At 41.0% G+C, this 13,364-nt stretch overlaps 1 protein-coding gene across 1 annotated transcript; it reads right to left on the bottom strand.

Moving 5' to 3' along the window:
• Positions 1-2,360: 2,360 nt before the first annotated feature.
• copb1 (COPI coat complex subunit beta 1) lies at positions 2,361-11,795 on the bottom strand. Its single transcript, XM_070963775.1, has 21 exons — positions 11,666-11,795; positions 8,991-9,143; positions 8,584-8,813; positions 8,112-8,281; positions 7,897-8,011; positions 7,701-7,793; positions 7,463-7,600; positions 7,218-7,337; positions 6,788-6,895; positions 6,559-6,705; positions 6,309-6,454; positions 6,060-6,156; positions 5,791-5,951; positions 5,408-5,528; positions 5,080-5,307; positions 4,600-4,779; positions 3,900-4,164; positions 3,656-3,801; positions 3,418-3,507; positions 3,038-3,193; positions 2,361-2,778 (listed from the first exon to the last, which is right to left on the bottom strand). Exons 2-21 carry the CDS (start codon positions 9,079-9,081, stop codon positions 2,719-2,721), a joined length of 2,862 nt encoding a protein of 953 aa, XP_070819876.1. The 5' UTR covers positions 9,082-9,143; positions 11,666-11,795; the 3' UTR covers positions 2,361-2,718.
• Positions 11,796-13,364: the final 1,569 nt, after the last annotated feature.

Below are 13,364 nucleotides of genomic sequence, written 5' to 3'. Positions count from 1 at the left end.
CACACGCTTACTGTAATTGCAACCACTTGCACAGTGATAATAAAGGCGGCCTGCAGCTCCCATCAGAATGCAAACTGGTAGTCTTTATTCACATATCTTACAGGCCAGTTTTCACAACATGCTGTCTCTGCTCCCACTGCGTCTCACTCTCTCTCACATGTACAAACCAAGCAAAAAAAGAAATGTTCAGTACTGAAATATCACATCTTATATCACTATTTCCACCATTTTGGCAGATAATGACAAGGATAGTTGTCTTTCTCCAATTAAAGAGACACTTTTTGAGGTGCCTAAAAGTCACTGCGTCCTTGTTGTTTATCACATGGAGTCCAAGCGTCTGCATGGCTCAGTGGGAAGATCACAAACTGATGCAACACGTTCTGAAAACATCTCACATTTCAAAGATATTTTTCTGCATCAGGTGCTTCCCCAGGAATTACTGTTGATAGCAAAAATGTTAAAGCACACACACAAAAACCCTCATATCACTAAGCAGTGAAAATAGCGAAAGAGATACAAAAGGGCTTAAAAGGTTAATAAAAATATGACTGCAAAAAATCTTATAAAATGTACAATATAGACTTCATGTTAAACTCACTATCGTTATTTGTGCAAGTCATGACAGAGATTTCTAATTCAAAGGTGCCCTGTGCAAAGGCTTTGTTGTTCTAATCATGTGTACCTTAAAGATGGTGATGTTCATCTCCTGCTTTGAAGTGGTGTCCTGAAAACTCATCGCTGACATCACAAAAAAGTGATGACTGATTTTCTCTCACTGAAAATGGCAGATTAAAACAGTCGATCTGAAATGACAGCCTTTACTTCAGAGACTTGCTTTATGCCGACATGTCAATTATACTATAAGTCATACTTTGACAAATCTCACTACAAGATAATACTATGCAGAATACTCTCACTGTGTACTTTGGCAACTGTGGCGCCACCTAGTGTCAAAAGAAAGAGGCTGGGCCCATCAGTGTTGGTCAAAGTCTTGATAAGACTAAAGTAAAATAAAAACGGTTTCAGACATTCATGTTAATAATTAATTCAAATATGCAGCACTGATAGTGTTGTCAAAACATCAGTCTCACATGTCTGGGTCTAAAGTACTGAGGACAAGGTTGTTAGCAGCTTACAAAAATAATTGCTGCAGCAGTTCTTATAATAAAATGCAGGACAGGCATCTATAAAAACAGTGCAGTATCCAAAGAAATGCAATATTACAGTTACCTTGCTGAAGAGGATTTTCTGCCTATGCGATAGTTTTTAATGAGGAAATCATTACAGAAACACAGGGTGCCAGTTCTCAGATTATTAGGTTATGGAGTTTAGCTGTGATTGTAATAATTCTACTCTAAATCCAAAGAGACTGCACACAGTCGCTTAGCTGTGATAGCGCAGCCAACTGTTTACTTTCACAGTTGAAGCTTTGACCTCAAAGCCACCTTTCAGCCTTTATCTAACCCCCTGGAGAGACAGATTTCACTGATATTGCAAATGCATGACCGGAGGTTGTGACCCTTTAATCTGGCATATTCCCAGAAACGTCCCTTTACTCATAAATTATAAACAGGAGGGCAAGTGGAGTATGTCGGTCTGCGCCAGCACTAATCCATCTCCATCTCATTATCACAGTGACAGTAAAAACTTGCAGACAGCTTTGAGAGCACCTTTGAAATCACAGCAATATATCATCCGAGGTTAAAAGAAATCACATCCCGGCCTGGGATATGTATGTATCTTCGAGTCTTCGTGTCATTTTCAATTTAGGGTGCTGACAGAACAAAATCCAATCATTTTCACACTGTGCAAGATATCACAAGGCTGTCAAAGGAATTCTAATTAGAGCCTGAGGCTGTGAAGCTGGACAGAGCAGGAGCTCCAGGCAGGAGTCCCTTCACTTTAGGACGCAGCACCAATTCTCTTTGAAATCACTCTAAACAGCCATCACGTCAAATGTCCAGTGCAAATTTCCAAGAGAAAGCTATTCATGGCAGAGTATTTATAAAGTCAAACAGTCATTTAATGAGGAGTGGCACATGAAATATTTTGCTTGGTGATATTTTCAGATATAGAAAGTGGCCAGAAACACCCTCTCATTCACCTCATCTCCACCTCCCTTATTAAAAGTGTCTTTTAATTGTCTTAAAATGTCCATTGACAGGATTTCAAGTTCAGCTCTATCATCAAAATTTAATGTCACACTTCACATGAATCAATTAAAAGATTTAAAAAGGAACTCAGGCACAAAGTACCTGAAACTAAATCAGAACTATTAATTGTCCAGTGCAACTGTAGATTTTCATCTAAACTTCACAATTTAGTTAGAAAAGGAAGAAATCAGTGAAGCTGACAAAACGACAATACTCCACATTGTCTTTATTTCAAAAATCAAATCATGTGACCTGTAACGAATGAAATAAGTATAAAGTGGAAAATGTCCAAAATTAGACGAACAGCATATGACTCAATGAACACAGCAAAGTTTTCTCATTCTTTTAATACATATGTTCATTGAAAATTTAACAGGACAGGGAAAGAACATGACTGAGTTTTCAGACAGAGGAGATGTAAAAAAAAAAAAAAAAAAGAAGAAGAAGAAGCAACTGACCATGTAGAGAGTTCTTAATTTGCTGTGCTGAAAAGGCTGTAAGATGATGGGCGATAAGAGAGAACAGCAGGTTTATAGAGTCGGAGGGATCAGCTGGATCAGTTGTCTCAGATATTTGTCTTTTTTTGGGAGAGGTTGATCTTGTCGCCGAGGCTCAAGGCCATCCCCTGTGAAAGGAAAGAGGGAGGATTCGCTGTAAAAGACTCCATATATTAACAGACGTGATACACACCGGTGAGAGCATTAAGCTTCAGTGCAACATCACATGTACTGGGTTATTTCACTTCGGTCCAATTCATTCAGCGAGGTATTAAATTAAATATTATCCTTCCAAAAGATTCATTCACTGCTTTAGAGCAAATAAACTCAACTAGGCCTTTACTTCTCAGATGCGTAAGGGTTCATGGTGCAGCAGCTGTGACCCACCTGACTTTTGGCTCTAATGCGTATGTGTCCGTTGACAGGTGCCTCAGGCCCCAGGTGGATGGGCTTCTCGATGCTGACATTAGCCAGGGCGTCTTCTCCAAAGATAGAACGAGCATAAAGGTTGGCAGCCATGAAGCCACAGAAGCCAGACAGAGCCTGGTTTGTAAGACAAAAAGAAAAGAGTTGAGAATATTACACACCAACACAGCGTGACACACTCCTGACACACAGGGTGGGCTTTGTCATGGCTTATGCTTGGTTACAGACATATAGTCATAAAATCAGACAGTTAAATGGGACCACATGAGGTCGTTCCCAAGAAGCGCCAGCTCAGAAAGTTTAACGTCTTTTGCTTTCTTTGCTCGACTGTTCATACCAACCTTCTCAGGAGTCAGACACTTCATGTTGGTGGATTTGAGGATATGCTGGAGATAATCGTTCAGATCAGTGATGTTGGTGTTCACTGTCACCTACAACAAAGACAGGACCATCTTCAGTGTTCACACTTTTACATTTTCTCAAATATTCTGTTTGATTAGTTGAGAAAACTACACAACAACAAACCTTATAAACATGTCTGAGTCACTGCGCCCAACAAAGCAGAACTGCAAAGCTTACCTTGTTTTCCCACTCAAACTCTGCCCACATCTGTCTGAATTCTGCATCGGTGCAGGAAGCCGGCTGGATGTAGTCCATGATGTCGATGTGGATGTCGCTGAGGACGACGCAGTTTCTGTCGCTAGCAGCTCCCGACACATCGTACACTGGGAAGAAAGAATCAAATGTCCCAAAATGAGAAAGCATGCTCAAAACAAACAAACTGAATTATGACGGTCGGCGCACGCAAAAAGATTTTTCTTACCGATGTTGCCAAATATAATGCCATTCTCAGTAGAAGCCACCTTGACATTGGCCTTGATGTTAGCAAAATCGTGAGGAGCCAGAGTTAGAGGTGAAGGCTTCTCGACCAACTTGAGGTCACCTAAAGTGGCCAGTTCAAGGGTGCAGTTCTGGAGAGTATCACTGGTCTGGTTGACCACCAGCACATCCAACACAATGTCGTACTGGTTGACATGAACGTAGGCTTCAGCATACACTGGGTCTGAGAAGCCTGTCAGCTGGGTCACCTAGATTGGACAAAAATAACATTTAATTATCAGTGACGGTACAACTCAATACAATATACATTTCCTCACAGTATGCGATGGAGAGATGTTTTTTTGCCATTCACTTTCTAACAGGGGTTCTACAGCAGTGCCTGTGCACGACAAGAAAATCAGCAGCAGTTCAGCGGGATGAAAAAGACTCGGAATGAATGTGCATCCTTGTAGGAAAACAATTCAACCCATCAGCAAATACAAATGAGACTTAAATAAATTACACTAAATAGGCCGGATCCCACAGTTAAATAGTACAGAACAAGAACAACTTTCCTACTGTGCAAGTAAAAACAACATCATCCTCTGAGGCAGAAAATGTCGATCTGATATTTACAGTGTATTTAATTTGTCTGTAATTTCCAGGTCTTGTATGGTGTGACTTCTGCAGGGCTTGTGGTGTACCTTGTTGAGTTTTGAAGCCAGGGGATCAGCAGCCTCCTTCCTCTGAGTGTTTCCCATAGCAGCCAGCAGACTGAGCTGGAACTGGTCCTCCTTAGAAGTCATTTCATTTTTGGCTGTCAGCTGCATGAAGGAGATTGGGTCGTCTGCCTGCACCGTGACGTTACGTTTCTCAGACTCTTTCTGCGGTCAGAATAAGAAGCATGCGATTAGGTGGATAACCCGGCAACAAACCAAAAAACCTACGATAGTAAGATAAGATGTAAAAACAAAAGGGTGTCAGAAATAAATAAATCTGTTAAAGATTTAAAGAGCCTCATATGTCAATGATGCATAAGCTCGAACATTCTTCCAAACAAAACTTATTGGGCTTATAACGGTTATCGTGTGTTCTCCAAATATAAACAGGGATGATGCTCGAGGTGTGCCCATCTGTCAGGAGGTTAAGTGCTGAGTTCAGCCCTCTGAGTCAACGGCCGTTACCTTCTGTGACAGCTTCTCTTCCTCCAGTCTGACGGTCAGCATATGTGACAGGGATTTGCGGCACTCCTTGTTGAAAATGTCATTCATAAGCGGTGAGCACTCTGACAGCACCTTGAGGCACAGCGAGATGCGGTCCACATCATCGTCTGTAATTGGCTTCTTGGGCAGAGAGGACTTGCCCAGGTGAAGCACAGTCACCATGATCAGCATGGCCTCCGCAACAAAGGACTGGAAGGGACAGAAAGACAGCGGGGATTAGAGGTACAGGCAGCTGGTTTGATGGTTTTTACAAAGGTGTTGCCCTTCTGTGAAGTGAAGACCAACTTACATTTTGTTTCTTTTTGTCTTGAACAATAGCAACGTAGCGTAAGGCCACTTTGGTCAGTGTGGTGGCCAAGGAAGCTGCCACATAGAAGTCTCCATCCATCAGGAAGCCTCTGAGTGGAGGCCTGGAACAACAAGGTCAGTGTTCGTTGAGTGGTAAGAAAAAATAAGATAAAACTTTACTGATCCCACACCAGAGACATTTACATGCTACAGACAACAAGAATAAAAGGAGAGGTGGAGAAAGAACAAATAGACAATAAAAAGGATATAAAACAAAATCAAATATACATGGAAATTACATACAGAGGTGCATAAAAATAACACTACAATCAAATATCACAGGAAAATAGCAATATCCCCCCAGCCATGTGCAATTTTGTTTACCTATCTTCTTCTTTCTTCGAAGGCCTGGAGGAGCTGAGGGCACTCTGCGTCACATAGGTGCCCATCTCTGTCACCAGCTTCTGGGCTGGAGCTGCGCTCACTTCATCCTCTGGTTTCACCTCTCCGGTCTCTTTCTTTATCTCATTTTCGACAATGGGAATCTGTCCGAGCAAGAAACAGATGTCACAGATTTGCAACAACTTCAATGAAGTTGGGACTGACGGGTAAGCTTGTGTTACAATAACTTCCCACAGCAACGTCAAACGCACCTCTCCCAACGACCTGCGCACTTCTGTCATCACACTCTGGATGTCTTCCTTGGTGCTGCAGTATTCTCCCAAGATCCACAACGCTCCTCTGTAGATCCTGAACCATGACAATAGTGACAAAAAACATGAGCATTCAGTGCTACATTTTCCCGTATTGATTCTATGCAGCCCGAAAGACAAAACTCGGTCAAATCCGCTGTACTCTGTTTACACTATATATTCCTCCTTAACATGCTTATAGAGCCTTACTTGACAGTTTTGATGGCGTGAAAGACTTCCAGCATCTTCTCGATGACGAGGGGTCTCAAGTTGTCAAATCTCTGAATAGCCTCCCGTACAAACTCCAGCACATCTGCAGCAGCTGCCTCGTTAGTGTCACTTAGGAACTCCATCAGCTGTAAATCAAGTCAATGCACAGAAAAGTCTTAATATATTCTTGTAACATATACAGTATAAACCACCATTTGGGTCTCCTTCTTTTTGATGCGCTTAAACTCACCACAGGTATGACATTGGCCGCCATATCAGGGAAGCGCACGCTGCAAGAGTGGAGAGTGCGCACCAACAGCTGCCTGTACTTATCAGTGTCTTCATGCTCGGTTACGTTGTTTGTCTTGATCACCTCTTTCTTCAAAACAATCACCAACTGGAAAACAAATAGATGTCACTACATTTGCTGTCTATTCTATTTTTTACTCTGCTTCCCACACGCTGTGCACGCCACTGACCTCTTCTACATTGCGAGATGAAACGAGGTCCAGCGCCAGCTGCAAGGTCTTCTTTCTGACTTCCAGGTCGGGAGTGCTGAGAACACGCAGGATGTCCATAACAAGGTCCTGAATTTAAAAAAAGCATCCAAATTAAGCCTGAACAAAGTTGATTCACTGTAGATGCAACAAACTCATACTGTCTGATGATAAACTACATTTGTCAGACTCTTTTTCTGCTGCTTTTGACTTCACAAACTGGACTAAATAAAACTTAGTTCTGGCATAAATACTCCAAACAGTTTTCTGTTTTTAGCAGGACTGAAATTGTAGTTCATGCTCTTCTTGATAAACCTTTTGAGGTAGAGGGTAATGGTCTTTGCAGTTAATGACGCATACATTGTGTGTGTTAACTGCAACAAAAACTGACCACAGCCATAACTCTACGTACCTGGAGTACACGCTCATGAGTGGGGTGTTCCTTCAGCTCAATCAGACGATCAAGAACAATGAGCTTCACATTGTTGTCGCTCTCCTTGATGATCAAATCGATGTAGCACTGGGCAGCAGCCTGGAGTCCAACAAAGCACACAATGCATAAGAGACTGTACAAGACCAATGACATCACTGCTGGGTCAAGTGGAGTACAATATCAGTACAGGACAAACAGTATGAGACATACACAAGATCACTAACCTTAATGGCTGTGGGAGCACTGGAGAGGGTTACAAGAGTGCCAGCAGCCTCATACTTAACAGCTGGACTGGAGGACTGCAGCAGGTTGTAGATGCAGCGGATAAAGCGGGCACGCTCAGATGGGTTAGCATGGCAAACCTAACAGACAGAGAACACAAACAGCATTAAAGGAGCTCTTCTGGTTGTAGGCTGTTGTGCTACAATGCATAAACCAGGCAATAAAAAGGCCTCGACTCACTTTGTAAATCAGCTCCACAATGACCAGCTGAAGAATGTCGCCGAAAGTGTGAACTTGGTCAATGCAAGTGCTGAGGTAATCCAGAGCGCGATCCTGTAAGACATGTGAATGATATGATGCAAATCAGGCCTTGGAGATAGATATTTGGAGGCACAGAAAAGTAGAAAAAGTAAGAAAAGGACAATATGCTACAGACCTGATCTGCATGAATGAGCATCATGAAGGCATTTCTCTTACAGCTGGCATCTTTTTCATTGACAAGAAAATCATGGATCAGCTCTGGAGCATCGGGGATGAGATGTTCAAAGTTCCTGAAACAAATGAAAGTAATCAGCTGCTTGCTCTTCACTAATGAGTGGAGTACAGATTACAGACATATTGAAAGCCAGCTGAACATAAAGTAGTTTGTACCTATAGATGGTGTAAATGGCCAGGACAGCATTGCGGCGCACGTAGCTGTGACGGTGCTCCAGGCAGGCCCGGATCGCTGGCATGAGAGGCTCAAGCAGCTCAGACTCCTTCAGCTTGCACAGGAAACGCAGAGTGGAGCCACGGATGAACTCGTTGGGATGCTGCAGGTCCTGAAAATGGATAAATAAGCACAGAATTAAGCCGTTGGACCAGGAATTAGTGGAGGTTTATTAGACATGATGTTGATTCAGCAGTTGCACCATCCGGCCAACCCGGCATTCAGCCACTTCTTCAGATGTGTGCATCTCATTTGACCATTTAAGAGTATGTCAAAAATCTGCTGATTTTCTTTTCACTACTGTTACACGTATTGTATTACGATGAAATGAACACATTCACAAATACACAGATGTACAGATTGAGTCGATGAATCTCATCAGTCAATCACAAAATTTAGTGTCGGTTAACTTACCTTTCTGTAGGCATCACACACCAGGATCATCTCCTGCAGCAGCTTGCCATCTGGGGTTGTTTTGGGAACGATCTCCCAGAACACCAGCAGCAGCTTTTTGATGGTGTGGTCTTGAAGTGGCAGCACGAAGCGGATGATGGTCATCAGCAGTCCTGGCAACTTCTCACCATTCAGGATCATGATGATGACCTTCTTCAGAGCCTCAGTCTTTGCCTTGATCTCCCCCTTTTCTGAAAGATTATTGTCATTATTACTACTATGTGATCAGTAAGGCCGCGCATTAAATCACCTGCATTGCAGTGAGGTGGAGAGTATTAGAAATGAATACCTCCCCTCTGCACAGTTTATTAAGGTGAGGAAATCTGTTTAGTAACATAGCTTTGCAAGTCAACGTTAAGAATAGTTACCTAGATCAGCTTTTAGGCTGACTTCAGAGGGGGGCTCTGAGTCAGATGTAACATTGATCAGAGTGTAACAAACATTCTCTGCAGCTGTCATTTTGCTGCTGGGCTTGTATCCGCTTTGCAGAATCCCAATGAATGTCACTCACTGGATAGTATCTATGAGAAACAGAAAAACAACAGATTTAGTAGATGTAGACAACATTTACATAAACACATAAATATAAGTGCGGCAAATGTGTTGTATATCTACAAAGATGTCCAACTAGACTGACCAAAGTCTGCACTGACTGCAGAAACAAAATAGATCTACTGTGCAGCATCAAGTGCGTACAACAAGATACAGCACCGCAGGGTCATATTTCATTTCCTGTGCAGCAGCCGAAGAAGGCATGGATAACTGTTCCAGCCCTCAAACTGCTTATGAGCTTTTCAAAACCCAGACCAGTCATCCAGGTATCAATCACAGGGCTTACATTTACTGGAAAACTGTCAATAATGGAGCTAATGCAGTCTACAAAGCAAGATTTCCCGAATATACAGGGATGGACCCAAATGTTCAACTATTCGGATATTTGTTCTTACTGTAGGTATTTGGTTTTCAATTTTGGGATTCAGATATTCTTTATTTTTTTGATAAATGTAGGCTACCAATAAAGAGTACAACACAAACAAACTAACCAATTGAGGTAGCAGTAGGGCGGCAACTTTTGTGTCTGATGAAGTAAATTACTGTTTTTGTCAAATGAGTGGTGGCTTTGGAGAGTGTGACATTATTGCTTCAATTCCCCCATCAAAAAGGGCTGTCTGACACAAGGTAAAGCAGTGAAAATACTCTAAATATAGCATTTTTGGGGCCCTAAAGATCCGTTCTTAATATGCTTCCAGTGGAAGTAATTGGGAACAAAATCAACAGTTGTGTATAAAAACATATCTATACAAGTTTATTTGGGGTATCAGTAGACTGAGTTACTCAAATCAAGTGGGCATCTTCCAAAGCTGTAGTAGAAGTAGTAGTCACAGTAGTAGTAGTAGTAGTAGTAGTAGCAAAGAAGTTTTCTCAGATTTCTTAATTCCTGGTGTATATTAATACACTGATACAGCTTTGTGAACTTTGTCCCTCGTCAATGACGTTTGAAGCACATTAGGCTGGGATCTATAAATGGCCAGTATGAGCAGGAGGAACGATCACACCAAACACCTGCTACAGTGTACATATGGACAACTGACTATTGTTTTAAACACACATTGTCAACTTATCCTTTAAAAGACCAGTGTGTGGGATTTAGAGGCATATAGTGGTGAGGCTACAGATTGCCAGCAGTTGAACACCCCTCACCTCACGCTCCCTTTCCAAGTGTGTAGGAGAAACTACGGTGGTGGCTGAAAACACAAATAATGTGAAAGGCCCTCTATAAAGCCAGTGTTTGGTTTGTCTGTTCTGGGCTACTGTAGAAACATGGCAGTGCAACATGGTGGACTCAATGGAAAAGGACCCACTCCCTCTGTAGATATAAAGGGCTTATTCTAAGCTCATGAAAACACAACGATTTTTCATTTAATTCTGAATATTATATCCCTTTTCTGCCCAAAGATCCCCCCCAAATCCTACACGCTGGACCTTTAAACTAAAAAGGTTGCTGAGGCTTATGCACACCGAATTGTAAATAATCTTACAACCTGACCTAACCTGAAAACGGTCTTTTTAGTAATACACAACATACTGCTTTAAAGCCATTTGATCAAACATTTAAAAACAGATTATTTCATATTATGAACACAGCAAAGATTTATACGTTATTACTTAATGCCATTTCTCCATTTGCTCACAAAAACCCTTATGTTGTATTGTCTGTATTTGTGTTGCAGCTGACAAAAAAACTTCAACTGTTTCTCAAATTGTCATCCAACTTATTTTGGTAGCATCAATGAATTGAAAATGTAAGCTGAATGGTAGATCTCCTGTATGCAGGTACATGTGAACAATACATACAGGTCGGTGCGATGCAGTTGGAAGTCTAGCAAACACTCTCACCTGAATTTGGTGATTTTTTTATTTATTTATTTATTTTTTATTTTTTTAATTATGAGGAGAAATAAGATACAAGGCCGCTTTTCTTGATTGAATCGCGGCTCTAGCTCTAACAGAAGGAGGAGCTGTATTGTTGCTGAGCTGCCGTTGAATTATACCTAAGCCTAAGGTTCAGGTATTTTCGTGACCTTTTCTGCTGCTTTTGACTATAAAAACTAGACTGCTGTCACCAAATCAAGGCAGGCGAGAGTCGTCATTGTGAAAGCAAAAAGTTAACAACCTAATGTCACGTTAGGTTATTAACATTAGAGCAAGTCAGGAAAGTGTGACACGCAGCGCTAACACTACAGCTAACTGCTGTCATAGAGTTAATGGCGTTACCTGTGCGAGCACCAACAGCTGTGCACAAAAACCTCGACATAACGCAAACATCACGGAGTTAGTCGACAATTCAATTGGTTCGATTAAGTAGAGACATATAAACAATTGCCAACTATTGAACGTTAGCTAACGCTAGCTTAGCTTTTGGCCAGGCTACCAATGAAATGGAGGACAGTAATGTTAGCTAGCTAACTTCACACTTACCACAGATCAGACAAAACAGACAAAACATCTCTCATGTTATTTAAAACTAAATTACATAACGTACCTAATTGCACGACTATTACCCTCCGAAATAGCCTTCGGTATCCAGGTTTGGATATTTACATCTGTAAAGAGGTTCCCTATGGCGAGCTGTCTCCTCGGCTCTCCACCACTTCCTAGTGACGTGGAAGATTACTTTCTGAGCCACATCACTGCTACGGTGCGCCGGAGGGGACAAACATCAGCGCAACAACACGGACGTGATAAATCCAAGATGATCCTGAATATTTCCTTACACATTTATTATAGTTTGAAGATTTTTCATCAAAAAAACGAGTTAGGACTGAGTAAATCTTGCAATGCGTTTGTAAGTGATCATTAATATTACTTATGACTCACTTTTCAAAAATGAATGAATGATTTTTATCATGATAAATAATGAGTAGTGATCATTGCAGTAGTTATGAGGAAGACTAAATATACATAAAACACTGTATAGCTGGGGGGAAAAAGGAAAAAGTGATACATATTTTCATGGTAATGCAGCACCCTCCAGTGGAAGCGTAGCCTCAGTGACATAGTGCAAAAGCAAACAGCACAAATACCATTTTGTATTTTGTTTAGCCTCCAAGACTGAAAGTTTATTTGTTAGTTTTGCAAACCAACTTAACACTGTCTGTTGTATTGTATTGTATGACTGCAAACACCACAATAAACTACAGTCATTCTTACACTGATTAACTCCCACTTCCATGCAAGTCTGTACACAGGCATACATATTCAAATTGATAATGATAAGCAGGGTTTATGGTTTAAGTCAAGAGCAAAGTATTTTGTTTGTTTACGTCACAGCAACAATGGCTACACACGTGCTTCTATCTACTTTATGTGCTTACTATTAAAATTATTGCTTGTCATAGGATTCCTCATTTAAATCTAGTGAAAAGATCCTGGTCTATAGGATTAGTTTCATCTTAGAATAGGATGATAATATTGTACCACATCATTCAGTTCCCTTTAAAGGAAGAAACAAATAAAAGGATACTGACTGACAATTTCATTGAATAATGGGACACAAAAAATGTTGTTATGGTTGTCTAAGAATACAAGCATTGACTTTAGGCCAATCTGAGGTCTCGAAATGTTAACATCACTGTCACTTATAAATAAAAGAAAAAAAGATTTTCCCCTCATGGAACAGATAAGTAATAAGTGATTATAATAAGTAATTCTACTTCTTCTTTATCCTGTGTATGGAACAAAAGGACAAATAAGTGTATTTAGTATTAATGGGTAACAGACAGCAATGTTAAGATACCATCAGTAAACACTGAATGTGAGTTACAACACTTCCACTGACAATGCCATCACTTGTTTATGTTTAAGAAACCGTCAGATGACACCTCTTTATATACAGTCCGTGGTGACGCACATTAGTGGCGCGGGCTCTTAGAGTTCTTATTTGAGGTATTACATCCAAGCTCGCGTTTCATGAATGCAAGCAGGCCTTCCATCTGTACATTCATAGTGTCAGTCAGAGAATGTGTCATCCACATAGTATAGTCATAGTGTCTTATGTGACCTCAGACAACTGTGCCCAGTTTCAGAAAACTGAAAACCTTTACATTTTAACAGGCTTGATAGATTATAAGGCCATCATAAGTGACTCTCTATTTGTGTGTGTATGTCTGTTTGTGGTTAATTTATATAGGGTGGATTCAGGGTTTGTCAGTTTCTTGTAGAGGACGGGTGTTCTGTCTTTC

The sequence above is a fragment of the Chaetodon trifascialis genome, chromosome 1 (assembly GCF_039877785.1).
Source record: "Chaetodon trifascialis isolate fChaTrf1 chromosome 1, fChaTrf1.hap1, whole genome shotgun sequence".
In the NCBI taxonomy this organism is placed as follows: Eukaryota; Metazoa; Chordata; class Actinopteri; order Chaetodontiformes; family Chaetodontidae; genus Chaetodon; species Chaetodon trifascialis.
The sequence above is the reverse complement of the archived record's forward strand: the minus strand, read 5'-3'. Positions and strand labels throughout refer to the sequence as shown.